Source organism: Thamnophis sirtalis, unplaced genomic scaffold, assembly GCF_051295495.1.
Source record: "Thamnophis sirtalis isolate CommonGarterSnake01/CBP01778 unplaced genomic scaffold, rThaSir2_p1.2 scaffold_14, whole genome shotgun sequence".
Lineage (NCBI taxonomy): Eukaryota > Metazoa > Chordata > Lepidosauria > Squamata > Natricidae > Thamnophis > Thamnophis sirtalis.
The window spans coordinates 41,688,227-41,708,833 of record NW_028261394.1 but is presented as its reverse complement, the minus strand read 5'-3'; the positions used below and the strand labels follow the sequence as shown (position 1 = coordinate 41,708,833).

Genomic DNA, 20,607 nt, shown 5'->3' with positions numbered 1-20,607 from the left:
TAAGCAGGGGAGTGGACTAGAAGACCTCCAAGGTCCCTTCCAACTGTGTTCTTCTCTTCTCTCTTTTTACCGTATTTGTATTATATTTGTACCCGAGACAAATTCCTTTTGTGTCCAATCACACATGGCCAATAAAGTATTCTATTCTATTCTATTCTATTCTATTCCATTCCATTCCATTCCATTCCATATATTCCATTCCATTCCATTCTATTCTTCATTCCAATATTCTATTCTATTCTATTCTATTCCATTCCATTTCTATTCCTACTCCTACTCCTACTCCTATTCCTAGTCCTATTCCTAGTCCTAGTCCTATTCCTACTCCTACTCCTACTCCTATTCCTACTCCTACTCCTACTCCTATTCCTATTCCTATTCCTACTCCTACTATTCCTATTCCTACTCCTACTCCTACTCCTTCTCCTATTCCTATTCCTATTACTACTCCTACTCCTATTCCTACTCCTACTCCTACTCCTATTCCTATTCCTACTCCTACGCCTACGCCTACTCCTACTCCTACTCCTACTCCTATTCCTACTCCTACTCCTATTCCTATTCCTACTCCTATTCCTATTTCTATTCTTGCTTTAAAACCTCCAACTCTGTTATTCCATTTCAATGCCTAATGCAGTGTTTTTCAACCACTGTGCCGCGGCACACTAGTGTGCCGTGACATAGTGTAAGGTGTGCCGTGCGAGAATTACTTTATATATAGTCAATATAGGCACAGAGTTAATTTTTTTTAACATTTTCCAATGGTGGTGTGCCTCGTGATTTTTTTCATGAAAAAAGTGTGCCTTTACACAAAAAAGGTTGAAAAACACTGGCCTAATGCACGCTTCCCAAGCATGAATGCAAAGAAAAGTGAGGTTCATGCACCAACCCTGGCTCCATTCTGAGATTTCCACTGCCCTTTGCACCTCACAAACTTTTCAAAGCATGCACCGGTGAAGAGAGAGTGCACAGCAGCCGCAACATCTGCGTGGGGAGCAAAGGGGATGTGACTCACGCAATCAGCGTCACAGGAAATGCTGTGATACTTTTCCGCATGCGGAATGTGATATTCCAGGCATGTGCCAAAAGGACAGGGATTGTGGCTCAACTCCCACCATGCTGCAAGAGCCAGCATGGTTTTGCATTCTAGTGCATGCAAAGTTGAGAGAGAGGGTTACACAGAGAGGCACAGCTTTAGAGATAATCGTATGCAAAAAAAAACACGCTTATTAGAGTAATGTGGGTAATAGCAAGTCCAGTTATTGTTGAATCTCAACTTCCATAAAACCTAGCTAATATGGATAATAGCAGTGGGTGATAGGAACTGAATTCTTAACAATATCTGGGTGGCTGTACATTGGCACAGCCTAATGGAGGATATTTATGGCCAGTGATCATTCTAGCTTAGGAGGAGCCCCCGGATAAGAAAATCAATGGAAACAATTGCTGGAGAACATTATAGATAGTTCTCGACTTACAGCAGTCCATTTAATCACCGTTCAAAGTTAAAACGGCATTTAAAAAGTGACTTACGACCGTTTTTTTCACACTTAAGACCACTGAAGCCTCCCCATGATGACGCGATCAAAATTCAGATGCTTGAGTCTGACCCAGATCCCCAAAAACGAGAAACTCCCTGAAGTTAACGCAAAGATTCCTTTATTAGGAGCGCCAGCAGCCCTGGCAAAAAGTTTCTCTCTCAACGTCACATCTTGTCTGTCACGTCTATTCATCTACTCCCCCTGCCTTTTATCCCCAGAGCGCGAGTGGGGCTTCGCTAGCAACAGTGGCTCTTCCATCCCAAGGATCAGCCCATAGATTTCCGCTGCTCTCCTCTCCTCTGCCTTCTGTGCATCTGTGTGTCAGGCACTGGACCCAGCTGTTCCCCCTCTTCCTCATTAACCACTTCCAGACCTGGGGGCTGTTGACTCTCTATATGAGGGCTGATGGATGGACCAGGCTCTGCCTCTGTCTCTCTGCCAGCTCCATTCCCACTCGGAGCTCTCAAGTTGCCTTGATGCTGACTCTGACTCCCATATCTCCTCCTCCTCTGATTCGGCTGCTGGAGGGGCCGCCGGCTGATAGACCACAACAGCTTGACAGCTGGCTCATATTTATGACTGTTGCACTGTCCCAGAACTACGTGATCCCCTTTTTGCGACCTTCCGAGAAGCAATGTCCATGGGGAAGCCAAACTCACTTCACCACCACGTTACTAACTTAATAACCATTGTGATTCACTTAACAGCGGTGGCAAGAAAGGTCTTAAAATGGGACAAAACTCACTTAAGAAATGTCTCACTTAGCAACAGAAATCTTGGGCTCAATTACGGTTGTAGGTCGAGGACTATCTATATCTGTAATTTGAGGAGTATCCATATCATGTTGAGCTTGTAGGCTTCCAGGAGACATCTACTTAGAAGTTTTAGGTAAGAAGCTGTTGGACTAAACTGACTTGGGGTTGAATAAACAAGGGTATTTTTAGATTCTTAACAGATGAGGAAAAATTGTCAGGACTTAGAACAATCAATAGTCTTTAGAAACAATAGCTAAAATAACTTCCTTGGGTCAGTGTTCTTTCCAGTATCAGATGCTGAAGAAAAACAGGAACAAATAGGTGTTATCCTCAAGACCAGTTTATGGGGTGTCCTGTGGGTAAGAATAGGGATGGGTGTTAGGTAAGCTCCCCATTGGGAGAGCGAGTGCATTCAGAGAAGCGTTGTGAGAGTTGTGTTGGAGAACACACACACCAGCATTCAGAGACACCTGCAGTTTAAATAGGCTTTTACTTTCGTGGAAAGAGAGGTATCAGAGTCCATCAAACAGTCCAAGTCATACACGGATAAGACAATCAGTCATCAACGTCTTTCAGTTAAGGGATAATCCAAATAACATAGTTCATAATCATACAAACAGTCTGGTACTCAAAGTTTGCCAGCAGTTGCAAAACTTACAATAGCTCACGGGACTTTCTAACAGCCAGCTTCCAAAACACTCAGATCTGATCAGCCCAGCATCTAACAAACAGAGAGCTAACAGTCATTCTGGCTCCCTCTTATGGCCGATTAAGGAGAACAGCAACCAATCGCATTTTACAGTATGATTTAAAGAAATAGGTATAGCATTGTTACATGACTTATATATTGCCAACCAACCATTAGATTATATTCCTAACAATGGGGGACAATGCCCCTTTTATGACTTGCGGGCGAACTCCCAGAATTCATGTTGACTGAGGAATTCTGGGAGTTGAAGTCCACAAGTCATAAAGGGAGCCATCGTTTCCCATCTCTGGGTTAGACAGATGTTACATATGATCTAGCTGGGCTTCTTCATTCTCAAATAAAAACATTCTTTGTTTACTTTAGATTGCAGACAACCAATTTCTTTCGGCATCGTCAGATGAATCGATGAAAAAGAAAGACATCCAGGCTCACGATTCAGACATCTCTGCCACAGAACTGAAAGTTCCTGGTAAAATCATTTCCTTTCCTACTTTATATTTTTAACAATCGCAAGTATTAGCTTGACTTTCCCCTCACTTTTCATCTCCCAAGGTTTTGATGAGTCTGATGATACGGAGACTAAGGAAGACCTTCAAGAAGGAACAAGCAGAAGTAAGTTTCACTTTGTCTTCCTGCACGATTTAATCCCCCAAACTCACTTTCAACCGTGACCCGTCAAAAGCATGCTTAGATACCTGCTTCAAGGTGCATTTTGGAAAAAGTGGAAAAAGTGACCCAATGGCTGGGGAATTCTGAGTTAAAGTCACATAGTTGGGGAACATTGAACGAGATGCTATGAGGCAATGAACATGCTCTGGTAGGGTAGAAAGGTAGGGAGAGTTTTTTCCTCCACTACCTGTGGCTGACTATGAGGGCCAGTGCTCACCTCCATATCAAGGCCATTGTCCCTGGGCTGTCTGACGACATTTCCATGGTCATGTGGCCAGCATGACATCATCACCGAAATGGTGCCTGTTTATCTACTTGCATTTGCATGCTTTCGGACTGCTAGGTTGGCAAGAGCTGAGCTGAGGACAGGAGCTCACCCCGTGTGTATTGCTCAGGTCTTAAACTTGGGCTGCTGGTTTTTGGCCCACAAGCCCAGAGACTTAACCATTGAGCCTAAAAAGTTCTGAAGACGAAATGAAAAAAAATATATCTTAAACTCCAAGCTAAATCAACCCCTTGGGGCAGTTTTCTTTCTGGCCTGCCTTCTCCTTTGTTCACAATCAAAAGAGGAGAATGAGAAAATCAATTGAGTTTTGCATCCCAGCTGCTGACAGTATTGATCACTTAAATCAATCTCCTCTCCAATTGCATTCTTGTCACGGGCTCCCATTCATTCAACAGCCATTAGGGGGGGGAAAGCAGCATTTTCCATATGGCTTCATCCAAGGGGAATGGCAGGAGGGGGTGTGTTGCTATGCACAACCCGATGTCCAATTTTCTTGAAATGAAATGAATAGAATAGAATAGAAAATAGCACTAGAAAATAGGACTAGAGTAGAGTAGAGTAGGGTAGAGTAGAATAAGTAGAATGGAATGGAATGGAATGGAGTGGAGTGGAGTGGAGTGGAGTGGAGTGGAGTGGAGTGGAGTGGAGTGGAGTGGAGTAGAGTAGAGTAGAGTAGAGTAGAGTAGAGTAGAGTAGAGTAGAGTAGAGTAGAGTAGAGTAGAATAAGTAGAATGGAATGGAATGGAATGGAGTAGAGTAGAGTAGAGTAGAGTAGAGTAGAGTAGAGTAGAGTAGAGTAGAGTAGAGTAGAGTAGAGTAGAATAAGTAGAATGGAATGGAATGGAATGGAATGGAGTAGAGTAGAGTAGAGTAGAGTAGAGTAGAGTAGAGTAGAGTAGAGTAGAGTAGAGTAGAGTAGAGTAGAATAAGTAGAATGGAATGGAATAGAATGGAATGGAATGGAATGGAGTAGAGTAGAGTAGAGTAGAGTAGAGTAGAGTAGAGTAGAGTAGAGTAGAATAGAATAGAATAGAATAGAATAGAATAGAATTCTTTATTGCAGTGTTTCCCAAACTTGGCAACTTTAAGACTTGTGGACTTCAACTCCCAGAGTTCTCCAGCCAGAAGAGCTAGCTGGAGAATTCTGGGAGTTGAAGTCCACAAGTCTTAAAGTTGCCAAGTTTGGGAAGCACTGCTTTATTGGCTAAGTGTGACTGGACACACAAGGAATTTGTCTTTGGTGCAGATGCTCTCAGTCTACATAAAGGAAAAAATACATTTGTCATGAATCATAAGGTACAACACCTAATGATAGTCATAGGGTACAAATAAACAATCAGGAAACAATCAATATCAATATAAATTGTAAGGATACAAGTAACAAAGTTACAGTCCTGCAGTCATAAGTGGGAGGGTGATAGGAATGATGAGAAGACTAAAATGAGGACCCAGACTGTGGGGGCAATATGCTGACTCTGTAAACCGCTTAGAGAGGGCTGAAAGCCCTATGAAGCGCTATATAAGTCTAATATTTATGGTTTGACAGTGGTGAGAGAATTATTTGTTTAGCAGAGTGAGGGCGTTTGGGGAAAAAACTGTCCTTGTGTCTAGTTGTTCTGGTGTGCAGTGCGGTTCCACCACAAAACCACGTTCAACTAAAGGGTGCTCGATGAAACCGCATAGCTGACGTCATCACAGCGCGACAACAGCGTGGAGAAAAAAGCACGCTGTAAACGCTAAACCTAAAATTAACCCCTAAACCTAAACCTAACCCCCCTAAACCTAATCCTAAACTTAACCCTGAACCTAACCCTTAACCTAACCCTAACCCTAACCCTAAACCTAACCCTTAACCTAACGCTAAACCTAACCCTAAACCTAACCCTAAACCTAACCCTAAACCTAACCCTAAACCTAAACCTAACCCTTACCTTAACTTGAATTGGCTTGCTTTCAAAGCGCTATTTAAAGCGCCCTTCTTTCTCCACGCTCGCTGTTGTCGCCCTGTTGATGACGTCAGCGACGCGGTTTAATCGGGCGTGCTTTAGTCGAGCGCGGTTTTGTCGTGCCACGGTGCAGTGCTCCATAGCATCATTTTGAAGGTAGGAGTTGAAACAATTTATGTCCAGGATGCGAGGGGTCTGTAGATATTTTCACAGACCTTTTTTTTTAAACTCGTGCAGTATGCAAGTCCTCGATGGAAGGCAGGTTGGTAGCCGTTGTTTTTTCTGCAGTTCTGATTATCCTCTGAAGTCTGTGTCTGTCTTGCTGGAATGCATGAGAATTGTCATCCCTGGGTAAGGTTGCAGCGCGAATAAATGCTTGGTGATTTCTGCCACAGCCCCAGAAGACCAGCTGATTCAAAAAGAGGAGAAGGCGGAAGGTTGGATCAAATGGAAAACCTACCATACTTATATCAAGGCATCTGGAGGTACATGCACAATTTCTGAAATGCATTTGTTCCAGGGGAGGATTGTTCCCGGCAATTACTGCCTGTAAATTTTGCCCGTGCTCCCTTGCAAGGCCATTCACTTGGTTTAAACAAGGTTCAAATTGCCCCCATTAAAAATGAAATTGCCCTCCTGTGGGGCCTGGGCCCCACATTGGGAACCACTGCTCTAAAATTTGTGAGTGTTTCATCGTCTCTTTAAGAAGAGACTTAAAAAGTCTCTTTTAAGGGGTTGGACTAGAAGACCTCCAAGGTCCCTTCCAGCTGTGCTCTTTTTTTCGCCTCTCCTCTCCCCTTCCCTTTCTTTCTCCCAAAATCTCTGGGCATGTGAGGATTCCTTTTAGATTTATTTTGGCAGTATTGGGGTTTTCTTTGTGGGCAACAGGAAGAAAGACCACTAATGAGGTGGGTGTTTTTCTCTGACATATATTTCCTTCCACTGCACCAAAGTTTCTCTGCCTAGCTCCATATCTTTAGTATTTTTAGTATTTTTAGTATTTTATTAGGATTTATAGGCCGCCCTTTTCCCTGAGGGGACTCAGGGCGGCTTACAATCATTAGGGAGGGGGTGCAATTCAAAATAAACAATATGTGAACAAAATAAAGTAATAAAAACGCAACTTGCATTCAACATTCAACACTCAGGAGGGGCAAATTAGAGACTTATCCCCAGGCCTGTTGGGATAGCCAGGTCTTGAGGGCTGCGCGGAAGGCCTGGACGGTGGTGAGGGTGCGTATCTCGACGGGGAGATCGTTCCACAGGGTTGGAGCTGCAACAGAAAAGGCTCTCCTCCGTGTAGTCGCCAGTCGACATTGACTGGCAGATGGGATTCGGAGGAGGCCCAGTCTGTGCGATCTTATCGGTCAGAGGGAGGTAATCGGCAGAAGGCGGTCTCTCAAGTACTCAGATCCACTACCATGAAGGGCTTTAAAGATGGTCAACAGCACCCTTTGTGATGAAATGAAATGTCCAGTGGAAGGAACTTCTTCCTTACATCATATCTTCTTTTGGAATTAAATAGAATGGGATTTCTAACCCTTCACCTTATTTATTGGATTGGGAACTCACTGAGCAGGCTGCCTTCTCACAAAAGGCTAAGCCGCAAAAGAATTCACCCAGATTACAAACTCCCAAAGCTAACTAAGTTTAGCATGTTGGGCAAATGCAGTGGCTAGCTCTTCACCTGGACTTCTTCAGTGGTTGTGTGAACTCAGCCTTTGTATCCTCAGGAATGCAGCCGGGTTTGACATCCTGTGTCTACACTCCCTCCTAGGTTTTCTATTGTGGTTTATCATCATTCTTCTCTTTGTTCTGATGATTGCCAGCGCGGCTTTCAGCAACTGGTGGTTGAGTTTCTGGCTAAACCAAGGATCTGGGGTAAGTAAGTGCCATTGGGCACCAAAATATCATTCTGTTTATGTTGGGGGTGTCCCACCTTGATAATTTTAAGACTTGTGGACTCCAACTCCCAGAATTCGGTCAGAGTTTGTTGCAAAAATCAAATCTGTCTTGACCGAGATAGAGATATAACTGGCGTTCCTTTTTATCCCATCCCCTATTTGAGAAATGAAGACAAGCTTTTCTTCTTCTTCTTCTTCTTCTTCTTCTTCTTCTTCTTCTTCTTCTTCTTCTTCTTCTTCTTCTTCTTCTTCTTCTTCTTCTTCTTCTTCTTCTTCATGTTCTTGTTCTTGTTGTTGTTGTTGTTGTTGTTGTTGTTCTCCTTCTCCTTCTCCTCCTCCTCCTCCTCCTCCTCCTCCTCCTCCTCCTCCTCCTCCTCCTCCTCCTCCTCCTCCTTCTTCTTCTTCATGTTCTTCATGTCCTTGTTCTTTTTCTTGTTCTTGTTTTTGTTCTTCTTGTTGTTGTTCTTCTTCTTCTTCTTCTCCTTCTCCTTCTCCTTCTCCTTCTCCTTCTTCTTCTTCTTCTTCTTCTTCTTCTTCTTCTTCTTCTTCTTGCTTGAAATCTGGTCTTTAGAACACGACCTGTAGCCGTCTTCAAAACACAACCTGCGATGAGGGCAGCATCACCAAAAATCCTCAGCTTCACTTCTACCAGCTGGTCTATGGGATGAGTGTGGTTGCCATGATTATCCTGAGTTTCATCAAAGGTTATGGTTTCACTAAGTTGACCTTACGAGCTGCCTCCAACCTCCATAACACCATGTTTTCCAAGGTATCATTAAACTTTGGTTAACCATTATCGTGGTTTTATATATATTATATATTTATATATATTATATCCATATATTATATTATATTTATATTATAAACCTAATTCGGTGTGTGTGTGTGTGTGTGTGTGTGTGTGTGAGAGAGAGAGAGAGAGAGAGAGAATGAATAATGCAATGTCTATCAGGTAGGAACAAACAGACTCATGCTTGTAAAGTCAAGCATGTATGAGAAAACAAGTATAAGTATGAATGCAACACATAAACATATAAGCATAAGCAGGTATATGTATATACATAAGAAATGAGTACAAATAAATGGGGACAGTAGGACAGGCATGCTGGTGTGCTTATGCACGCCCCCTTTACGGACCTCTTAGGAATGATAGGTAGGTAGGTAGGTAGGTAAGTAGGTAGGTAGGTAGCAGAGGTGGGTTCCTACCAGTTCGCACCTATTCGGTAGAACTGGTTCGTCAAATCTACCGAACCGATTAGAAGAGGTTCCACCAGTGGACCCGGAAAGCAGGCCACACCTACAGAAGAGGTTCCAAATTTTTTTGAAACCCACCACTGGTCTTGGATATGATTATTCTATACTATCATGCTCCTATTTATAAAACTCAGTGCCTCTGTGGAAGGTAAGGATGACTACTGCGTTTGTGGTGCAATCAGAACATTGCGTGTGTTGAAGTTGTTTTAACGCAAACCAAAGATGCCTTTTAAAAAACAAGTTTACATCCTATTCTTATGCATGCCAGTGCTGTGTGTGAGGTAATTTAAGGTGGTTCTGACAAGTGTCGTCGGCATCTTCATATCCGGCCACATGGGCGGCAAGCCACTCCCATCCGGTCACATTGGTGGCAAGCCACTCCCACAAAGGAGGCCACACCCACAGAGTAGGTTCGAACAATTTTTTAAACCCACCCCTGGTAGGTAGGTAGGTAGGCAGGTAGGTAGGTAGGTAGGTAGATAGACAGACAGACAGAACGATGACAGACAGACAGATGATAGACAGACAGACAGACAGAAAGACAGATAGATAATTATAGACAGACAGACAGACATGGAATACAGCATAGCCAAACAGGTCAGATCTGAATTTTTCCTCAAGGTCAAAAGGCCATTTCTATAGAAATCTTCCATGTCCATTGATCCATTTTTCTTTTTTAAAAAAAAACTAAACTAAAACTAAAATAAGGCTAAAGCTTAGCAAAGACTTTATAACTTGTTGATGAATTTCAGAGACGCAGGAAATAAAGTTTCAGGAAAGGTTTGTGGCCTGAATCCGCTTACAGCTAACAGTCTGGTACCGGGAAGTAGTTTTGTTCCAAGTCAATTAAATTCTCTGTTGGATATTGCTTTCCAGCAAAGGATCTGGTTGGAAGGTTTTGTCCAAATTATGGCTGGTTTTGCAGACTGAATTGACAGAGCTCGGCCATCTGTTAAGTGCCTTCCCCTTTCAAGCTAAACTTCATCTCCCAGAATTTCTCAACTCACCTAAACATAAGTAAGAATTCTGGGAATTGAAGTCCTCTAACCTGGAGGTCACCTTCGCCGAGGAAGATTAGCATAAATCGGTGGAGAGCAGATGAATTCTGGTGCCATATTTGACGAGAACCCAACAACGTTGTTCTATTATTTTGTACTTAGCTAAAACAAATATTGGGGACGCGGTGGCTCAGTGAATAAGAAACTGAGCTTGTCAACCAGAAAGGTCAACAGTTCAGCGGTTCGACTCCCTAGCGTCGCGTAATGGAGTGAGCTCCCGTTACTTGTCCCAGCTCCTGCCAACCAAACAGTTCGAAAGCATGTAAAAATGCAAGTAGAAAAATAGGGACCACCTTTGGTGGGAAGGTAACAGTGTTCCGTACGCCTTCCGGGATGAGTCATGCCAGCCACATGGCCACGGAGACGTCTTCGGACAGCGCTGGCTCTTCGGCTTTGAAACAGAGATGAGCACCGCCCCCTTAGAGTCGGGAACAGCTAGCACCTATGTGCAAGGGGAACCTTTAAGATAAAACAGATATTAAGATTCGGCAAAAAAACAAAAACCAACCCATTTCTAGCAGAAGGCTTTAATTTCTAGCACAATCATTCTTATTGATTCTGAATATTTTCTCCAAGCACTTGTTATTAGAAATGAATCCAGTTGCTCTCTCTTCTTTGCTCCTTCATAAAACAGCCTTTAAAATCTCTTCTAGTCATGGGGGGGGGGGGAAGGAAACAGAAGTCCGTGTTTTGCATTGATGCTAAAGCTTAGATAAAACCGGCCTATTTCTGCCATCCCAAAACTGAGCGCTTACAAAAGGCTTAACTATCATCTCATGGCGTTGTTATTGTCATTCTACGTTGTTTGTTGCATATTGTAGTGCTCTCTTCTCCCCCACCCCAAAAACACCTACCCCACTTATCTACAGATCTTGAAGAGCCCAATGAATTTCTTTGATACCAATCCCACCGGCAGAATCATGAACCGTTTCTCTAAGGATATGGACGAAGTGGACACGCGATTGCCGTTTTACCTTGAGAACCTCCTGCTGCAGTTTTTTGGACTCCTGAGCATCTTTACAATTGTCACCGTCGTCTTCCCTTACCTCCTCATCAGCATGGCTGTCCTAACGATCATCTTCATTCTGCTCTTCCAGTAAGTGGGGAATGTCCCGCATGGGTGTGGCCAATACATTTTATAAATAGATGATTCGACAGCAGCAGCCCTTAGACTTACACAGTGCTTTAGATCCCCTCTCTAAGCCGTTTACAGAGTCAGCCTATTGCCCCCCAACAATCTGGGTCCTTGTTTTACCAATCTCGGAAGGCTGGACGGCTGAGTCAATTTTGAACCGGTGAGAATTGAACTGCTGGCAGTGAGCAGAGTCAACCTGTGATACTGCACTTTAACCACTCCACATGATGGATGGATGGATGGGCAATAGCACTTATATTTTTACTGACCTTTTACCCACCTCAGAAGGGTGGAAGGCTGAGTTCACCTTGAGCCTGGTGAGATTCGAACTGCCAAATTGCAGGCAGCCGGCAGTCAACAGAAGTGGCCTGCAGTACTTCATTCTAACCACTACACCACTAGGGCTCTTAGGTAATTTTTCCCCTAATGCCATCACTCTGCTGAACATCTAATTCCCACAGTACTATCTTAGGTCTATTGACCCCTTGTTCTATGTCTGTAGTATTATCATCCTCCTTCCTACCTTCTCTACTACCCCCTCTGATATCATTATTATGATTATAATGATGTTGTTGTTTTGCATGTACCCTGAGAGCTTCTGCACCAGAGGCACATTCCTTGTGTGTCTAATCACACTTGGCCAAATAAAGTATTCTAATTCTAAAGTATTTTAATTCCAAAGTATTTTAATTCCAAAGTATTCTAATTCTAAACCTTGAGCCTGGTGAGATTCGAACTGCCAAATTGCAGGCAACTGGCAATCAGCAGAAGTAGCCTGCAGTACTGCACTCTAACCACTGTGCCACCATGGCTCATATGATCAGATGACAGACAGACAGACAGACAGACAGACAGATGATAGATAGATAGATAGATAGATAGATAGATAGATAGATAGATAGATAGATAGATAGATAGATAGATAGGCAGGCAGGCAGGCAGGCAGGCAGGCAGGCAGGCAGGCAGGCAGGCAGGCGGCAGGCAGGCAGGCAGGCAGGCAGGCAGGCAGGCAGGCAGACAGACAGACAGACAGACAGACAGACAGACAGAGCGGGGCATATGATAGTGAACAACATACCTGCATTCCGTCACAGTATTTTTCAGAACACCATCCAAGACCTCAAACGAATTGAGAACCTCAGCAGATCTCTGTGGCTCTGCTTGATCACCTCTTCAATCCAAGGTCTTAGTACGATCCGTGCCTTCAACAAGACAGAAGACTACATAAATCGGTAAGTTTCCTTATGCCTGGGTCCTTATCACGCTGTTGCTTTCCCCTCCACCCCCCGCTTTTTTCCCCACTACCCGTCTCTCCACTCTTAAGGGTGGCTGTTTGACTATTTTCCACCTGAGCACAGATCTTGTACCTGCCGGGAAATTGATGAAGCCACTCCGCTATTGTGCTACCTAAGTGGGCGATATCCAGGGGTTTCCCATTTGCAGGAAATGCTGAGCTGCGGGGAAGCTCTCTGATTGCCCTATGGATGCTCAGGATTGTCTCTTAAGTGCAGCCGTATACGACCCCCACGAGAGCACTTTATATTCCTTTTGCAACCCTTAAACTATTCATAAGATCCGGTTTCTAAAGCAACAGAATTCAACATTTGAGTCGTCGTCCCTTTTTCTGGCTGAATCTGAGGCTCGCTGGAAAAATCTCCAGCCAGTAACTCAACGGGCGGATAGGGTGCCTTTTCCAAGCCAGTAGAATGGAGGGCTTTGGGTTCTGTTCCCACTATGCAACTTATAGCTTCTTCTAGGGTCATCCAACCATTGTTGGCCACTTATACAAAGAGAGCAAATCCCACTCCCTTCTAGCATTGATGATGTTACCTAGTTTGGTAGTGAAACATCTGTGAGACAGTGACGTGCTGTCAGGGGAGGCACAGCCTCACCACTGTCAATCATGAAAACGAAAAAAAAATGTAAACGGAAAAAGGCGAGTGTTGAGGTTAGGCTAGCTAGCTGCTGCCACACGGTGAATGACTGACATGTTTAAAAAAGCCTCTAAAAAGCGCCCTCTACTACGAGGCAGGAGAACTGCATGCCTCAACTAGTCTGACTTTCTAGGTGCTCAAGCAGAGTTAAGTGAGGGTTAAAAGCCTAAAAAATCCCGAGGTAGTTGAGGCACGCAGTTCTCCTGCCTCATAGTAGAGGGCGCAATTTTTTAGAGGCTTCCACTCTGTCATTCTGTTTAAAGCTGCAGCGTCGCGCTCACTCTTCCTCCTCCCTTTCTCCGTTTCTGAAGCCCCCACCCCAGGGGTGGGTTGCTAATCCTGTTCCAACCGGTTCGGTTGGAACGGGGCCGGCGGCGTCCTCGTGCACGCGCGCAGTTCACGCATGCGTCTTAGCGCCTGCGCGATGCTCCAGCTGCTCGCGGAGACTCGTGCAGGTGCTGTATGTGCCATCCAGCTGCTCGCGGAGAATCGCGCAGGCGCTGTATGTGCCATGTGCCTGCGTGGAAGCGCAGAAGCCTTCAAAGACCGGTAAGGAGCGCGGGCGAGCGGGTGGGCCCTTCGCCGTTCCCGGAAGTTACTTACTTCCGGGTTCGCCGACCAACCGGTTCGCGGGGACCGCTGCGAACCGGTTGAAACCCACCCCTGCCCCACCCCACGCTCCCTCTTTTCCTTCAAATTTCCTTTTTTTCTTTTTTGTTTAATAAATGCAATGCTCAGGCATTCTCTCCTCTCCCGCAACACCCCACTGACTAAAGCACTTTGTTTCGCCCGCCTGAGCTCTGAGCACAGGCGGGCGAAAGGAAGTGCTTTAGTCAGTGGGGTGTCGGGGGAGAGGACTGCCTCACCAGCCATAAACCTCACCGCACGTCACTGCGGTGAGAAAACCACCAAGCTCAGAGAGCACCCACGTCCAACCCTGAGCTACACATTTTGGCTTCGGTTCCACCACAAAACCGCGTTCGACTAAAGCGCGCTCGACGAAACCGCGTAGCTGACATCATCACAGCACGACAACAGTGTGGAGAAAAAAGCACACTGTAAACGCTAAACCTAAAATTAACCCCCAAACCTAATCCTAAACCTAACCCTAAATCTAACTCTTAACCTAACCCTAAACCTAACCCTAAACGTAACCCTTAACCTAACGCTAAACCTAATCCTAACCCTTAACCTAACCCTAAACCTAACCCTAACCCTAACCCTAACCCTAAACCTAACCCTAAACCTAACCCTAAACCTAACCCTAAACCTAACCCTAAACCTAACCCTAAACCTAACCCTAACCCTTAACCTAACCCTAACCCTAACCCTAACCCTAAACCTAACCCTAAACCTAACCCTAAACCTAACCCTAAACCTAACCCTTACCTTAACTTGAATCGGCTTGCTTTCAAAGCACTATTTAAAGCACCCTTCTTTCTCCGCGCTCGCTGTTGTCGCCCTGTTGATGATGTCAGCGACGCGGTTTAGTCGAGCGCGGTTTAGTCGAGCGCGGTTTTGTCGTGCCACGTTTGGCTTCTATCAATCCAAGGCAACTATTGAACAACTCATTCTTACTTTCGTTTTCAGTTTTAGGATCTTGAATAATGAAAACTCAAACCATTTCCTTATGTTTAACTATGCGCTGCGATGGTTTGCATTGAGGATAGATATTCTCATGAACTTCATGACCTTGATTGTAGCCCTGTGTGTGGTCCTCAGCCATTCTTCCATCAGTACTGCAGAAAAAGGCTTGGCTCTATCTTATTCTCTCCAGGTAAGAACTCGGTGGGCGGGATCTTTCAGTAACTCACCCTTCATTTCCAAGTGGATCTTGACTGGCCTGACATGAATAGCATAAAAAAGAACGAGCTTACAACGTGGGAATGGATATGGTCAAGCGCCTGGGAAATCAGGACATTCAGGCAGTTCAGAAGCTTTATTGCAAGCTTAAGTTCTCTACAAGAATCTTGTCAAGTGATCATTAAGGGAAATGCATGGGAGTTAAGAATAGCAAGGAATTCAAGGAGGACTGGACTCAGATCTCTTGTGGGCCTGAAATGACTCAAGACTTATGATGCATTTCACCCTCAGGCTCAGCCTAGTCATCTCCTACATCAATCTCTCTCATCTTCCAACAAATTGAGGAAAATGAGAATATACAGACACAAAAGCACACATACACAGAGAGAGAGAGAGAGAGAGGAGAGAGAAAGAGAGAGAAAGAGAGAGAGAGAGAGATTTGTAACTGCAGGTTGTCCTTGAGTTACAACCACAGTTGGGATCAGAAGTTCCATTGCTAAGTGATGCAGTGATTGTGAGTCATGTCCGATTCTTTTTGTTAAGCAAATAGAGCTTCCCTTATTGTTAGAAATTCTGTTTATATATAGCACCACAGAGCACACAAAGAGCACAGTCACCACGTGCTTTACTGCTCAACTGTTTTACTATAACAGGAAACTCTACTTAAAACAAAAGAGCATAAAGTACATACCATAGAGGCAAACTTGTGAAGGCTGCCATCTACTGGCTAAATACTACTCGAGTTGTTGCATAGAAATACTTCCAAGCAATGAGTTCCAACATTTAAGGACTTTGCTTGTCACAAGGCACCTGGAAAGGTCCCAAGTAGCAGTCATGTGACCCCCAGGAGGCTACAATCTTTATAAACACCTGCCAATTGCCGAGCATATGAATCGTAGTCATGAGGACTGTGGGGACTATGTCACTCACTTAGCAAATGTCTCAGTTAGCAACAGAAATGTTGGGTTCAATTATGGTCATAAGTCAAGGACTACCTGTGTACCTCCTTCCATAATGAATGGACCTGAAATGATTTAAAAAAAAAACCCTTCAGGAGAAGGAACTGGCCTTGCATTTTTGTATTAAACTTCGAAGCAAATACCTAGACATGGAATATTTCCATCCCAAGCTCATCTCGTTTTTCGAATGCACAGCCCCCAAAGCGGATTGTTAAAAACATCCACGGAGCAAAAACTCCATATGGTGGGTCTCAGGATACCAATTAAAAATAACACACACAGACACACACACACACACACAGAGACACAAAAACACAAAACAAAAAAGCAAACTCCTGCAAGTCTGACGTATCTGCTCTCTGGTGGAAACACCTATCACTTTACTATCCTCCTGTGAGTTTTGGAAACTTTTATCTCTTCTTTGGGGCAACCTGCTCTGTCCTTTGATCTCGTGACTTCATCCTGTCCTGGCTCAAGAGTTTTGAGACGACATATGAATGATGCTCAAAAATGCAAATGGGCTAAGCAAAAGATCTGCCGGGGGGGGGGGGTGATCTGCTGTTTCTTTTAAGGTATTTTGCTTGCATGAATCCAACTTTTTTTTCTCCAGAGGGTAAGTCATCTCTGTACAAAGTTTGGTTGAAACTGCTCGAGGCGTTCCAGAGTTATGCTGGAACGTGCACACATACACACACCATTTTCAGGCCCTTTTTCCAGCTGTTTTCAGGCCTTTTTCAGGCTGATTTTGGCCAGAAAAAAGGCCTGAAAATGGCTCGAAAAACAGCTTACCCAGCTTCTCTTCCTCTTGCAGCCAGCTTTCCCAGTCTATCTTGATGCGCCCCCCCACTCTCTCTCACACACACACACGGAGGTTGGATCTTTCTTTCCTCCCGCGCCTCCTACCATAGACCCCTGGATTCTCTCCTCAACCATGCCTGTCCCATATAGGTACCACCCACACAAGTGACATAGAGTTGCCTTGCCCACTCAGTCACATGAACCCTCCCCCCCCCGCCATGCCCACCCAGTCACACCCACCCGCAGAGAACCGGTTGTTAAAAAATTGGAACCCACCACTGAACGGTAAAGTTTGTTCTCACTTTCCCCATTGTTTTATTTTTTTTTAGCTAAGTGGACTTCTTCAAGTATGTGTGAGATCATTCATCGAAGTACAAGCCAGACTTACTTCGGTGGAGCAGATAACCGAATACATTGTGGTAAGAGAGGTTCCCCATCAGAAAAATGAATGCTGAGATTTCCATTTTGTTGTTCACGCACTCCAAACCCCAAAAATAATATTTGCAGAAAGCCAGAACACGAAGGCATAAATCGATAGAATTGTTGTGGTTGAAATGCTGGTATAAATACAGTATCGAGTTGGCATTTACTAGTTTAGAAATCTAATTTTCCATTCCTTCTTATAACTGAAAGTGACTCAGATGCTATAATTGCACAAAACGTTAGTTTTAAATAATAGATGAAAGAATTGTGGTTTATTTTTTGGGTGTGTGTGTCAGTGGTGGGATTCAGCCGGTTTGCACCGCTTCGGGAGAACCAGTTGTTACGTTTCTGAGCAGTTTGGAGAACCGGTTTTGGGAAGAAATCTTTTGTTTTTTTTCCCACTTTACAGGGCTAATCCTGTAAGGAAGGCAGGAAGGAAACATTCTGGTGTTGTTTCTAGCCTAATATTAATTGCCCTGCTTACAGAAACTGCCTCTCCAGTTAACCCTTATTACATTGTAACAGATAAGGTAAAATGCCCATTGATGTAAGTAATGTTGAATTAGCCACACCCACACGGTCACATGACCACTAAGCTCCGCCTACCCACCTGGCCATTAGGACAGAGAACCGGTTGTTAAATTATTTGAATCCCACCACTGGGTGATAACTATGAAAAACGGTCGTAAGTCACACTTTTCAGTGCGGTAGGAACTTTGAACGGTCCCTAAACAGAGTGTTGTAACTCAAGGACTATCTGTATTTTGTTATGGTACCCTTATAATAAAAGTAGCATTCGCATTTATAACTTTGGTTCTGGTCTCCCCCAAATGGCTGACAGATAAGGATTCCAGATGTTCTTTCTTTGTTTCCTTCAGAAATGCACTCCTGAGGGATCAGAGATCTCTCCAGGGATCACCCCTCCTCCAGGCTGGCCCGATCAGGGAGAAATCATTTTTAAGAACTATCAGATGAAATACCGAGAAAATAGTCCCATTGTACTCCATGACATCAACATTCACATTCACGCTAAAGAAAAAATTGGGATCATTGGACGGACAGGTTCAGGTATAACCTACTCAGTCGATTGCTTTCTATGTTGTACAGATAATGGAATGCCTGTTTCTTTATGATTTACTCAGGCATGGGAATAAATGGGGAGGCATTGTAAAGACCAAGAAAGTGAACGCATAACCTTTTGATCCGACTGGTGAAGGCTTTACATTGTACTGAACAATTTTTTTAAAAAGAGCAATTTTGTACGAGATACAGTTCTTACCTTCGCCAAAAAAAAAAAAAAAAAAAGGTATAGCATCCTTTGATTTGGTATGTGAGAATGACCGTGGGAGACAGGAAGAAGAGCCAAGAGATTACCATACTTTTTGGAGTATAAAACGCACTGGAGTAAAAAATGCACCAAGATTTTGAAGAGGCAAATTACAAAAAACAAAGTTTTTGCGCTCTGCAGACCTCCCCAAAACAGTCTGTTTTTCACAAAAATAGTCCGTTTTTCACAAAAACGGGCCCATTTTTTGTCAAAAAGGGCATGCATAGCCTTTAGGAGGTTTGTAGAGTGTTCCTGGGGGCTGCCCCCCCGAAATGAGCAAAAAACAGCCCATTTTTTTGCAAAAATAGGACTGTTTTTTGTCAAAACAATTTCATCCTTTAGGAGGCTTCCAGAGTGCTCCTGGGGGTTGGGGGAGGGCAGAAACAAGTAAAAAACAGCCCGTTTTTCACTCATTTTTGCCCTCCCCAACCCCCAGGAGCACTCTGGAAGCCTCCTAAAAGCTATGCATGGCCATTTTTGCAAAGGGGGTGAGGTTTTGGGAGGCCAAAAATGCTGTATTCAGTATATAAGACACACCCAGATTTTCACTTTCTTTTTTGGGGGGAAAAGGTGTGTCTTATACTCCAAAAAATACAGTAAGTAATTTTATGTACTATGCTTAGGCCAGACCGAAGGCGGCATAATTCTAAATTTTCTAAGCCCAAAATTTCAAGTCTGGTGGCATAAGGTATTCTGTTGTGAGCAGAGGAATGGAGGAGTCTTCTCGTGAAATGCCTCTGGACTCGCTCGATTGTATTAATGCCCGATATGCCGTTTTATTCTAGATTTCCATAAAAAATATTTCTTGGCCCTTGGATGTTGGCATCCTTGGCCTGGCATTTATTTTTTTTAAATGATGGAAAAGCTCATTTAAAAAGGACCCATGTTGGCATTGTTCAAATCTTGCAGGAAAGTCCTCTTTAGGGGCTGCTCTGTTTCGGCTTGTGGAACCAACATCTGGCACAATCATCATTGATGGCATCGACTACTGCAATATTAGCCTGGAATCTTTACGTTCAAAGCTGTCCATCATTCCGCAAGACCCTGTTCTGTTTGTAGGTACAATAAGGTAGCTGTTGCAATTATCCATTAGCTTTTTCTGCCATTTTTTTGGGGGGGGAGGGTGTCGTGGTGGCTCAGTAATTAAGACACTGGCCTTCTCAACTGGAAAACTGGCAAGTTTGAGACCCAGCACCACAGCACAGGGTAAGCTCCCGTCCTCCCTCAAGCTCCCTTGAGAGCTTGCAAATGCAAGTAGATAAATAGGCACCACTTTGGTAGGGAGGAAAAGTGCCCTGGGATATCATACTGATCACAGGTACCACAGAAATGCCTAGCGGAGTAAAATCCACAGGGATTCCTTTACCTTTACTTTTCATGCCAAAGCGTAACCAGAACACTAATGGTAGTTTCCAAGCCCTCTTCTCAAGTGGAATCTAAAGGATTGACTATCTGTGGGTTACAATCTGGGGTAACTAGAGAGACAGGTTGTAAATTATGACCCTGTGTGATTCAGTAGATTTTTTTTTTAAGACAACACAATTATTTGCACCAAAGCGCCTCTTAACTGACTGGCTGCTCTTTCATCCTTTACCTTTAAGTTCCAAACTCTCGGATCCTTTTTATTATAAGTGGCATTTATATTTTCTCTGGATATTTGGGATGACAGAGATTGCCCCAATGTCACTCCATCTTGGCCCTTCCAAGAAAGCAAGGAGAACAGTAAAGGGTACAGAAATAATTTTCCTGGCGGTAGGGTATTATACACGTAGTCTTTGACTTATGACCACAATTGAGTTCAAACTTTCTGTTGCCAAGCAAGGCGGTTGTTAAGTGAGCTTTGCCCCGATTTATTACCTTTCTTGCCAGCGTTGTTAAGTGAATCGCTGCAGTTCTCGAGTTAGTACCATGGTTGTTAAGCGAATATGACTTCCCCATTGACTTGGCTTGTCAGAAGATCACAAAAGTGAGCGATCGGCCTAGAAGGTTCTACTTCTGCGATCTGCCTAGAGAGCTTGACTCCACCTCTCTCCATTTAGTCTGATTTGCAAAATAATCACCTGCACTAGGGCAGCCTACAAATAATGTTGGAGTTGTGTAATCCTT

At 44.0% G+C, this 20,607-nt stretch overlaps 1 protein-coding gene across 1 annotated transcript in view; it reads left to right on the top strand.

Annotated features, from left to right (window-relative positions):
• Positions 1-854: 854 nt before the first annotated feature.
• The window catches only part of LOC148042813 (ATP-binding cassette sub-family C member 12-like), a gene marked incomplete at its 3' end in the record, with an annotated part of 27,252 nt that continues 7,499 nt past the window's right edge, over positions 855-20,607 (top strand). Inside the window, exons 1-13 of the mRNA XM_087729307.1 lie at positions 855-870; positions 2,585-2,655; positions 3,369-3,474; positions 3,558-3,617; positions 6,302-6,391; positions 7,684-7,787; positions 8,382-8,579; positions 10,992-11,218; positions 12,352-12,489; positions 14,782-14,968; positions 17,081-17,170; positions 18,053-18,242; positions 19,411-19,570. Coding sequence (XP_087585433.1) covers positions 855-870; positions 2,585-2,655; positions 3,369-3,474; positions 3,558-3,617; positions 6,302-6,391; positions 7,684-7,787; positions 8,382-8,579; positions 10,992-11,218; positions 12,352-12,489; positions 14,782-14,968; positions 17,081-17,170; positions 18,053-18,242; positions 19,411-19,570 — 1,637 coding nt within the window. The remainder of the gene's footprint in view (positions 871-2,584; positions 2,656-3,368; positions 3,475-3,557; positions 3,618-6,301; positions 6,392-7,683; positions 7,788-8,381; positions 8,580-10,991; positions 11,219-12,351; positions 12,490-14,781; positions 14,969-17,080; positions 17,171-18,052; positions 18,243-19,410; positions 19,571-20,607) is intronic.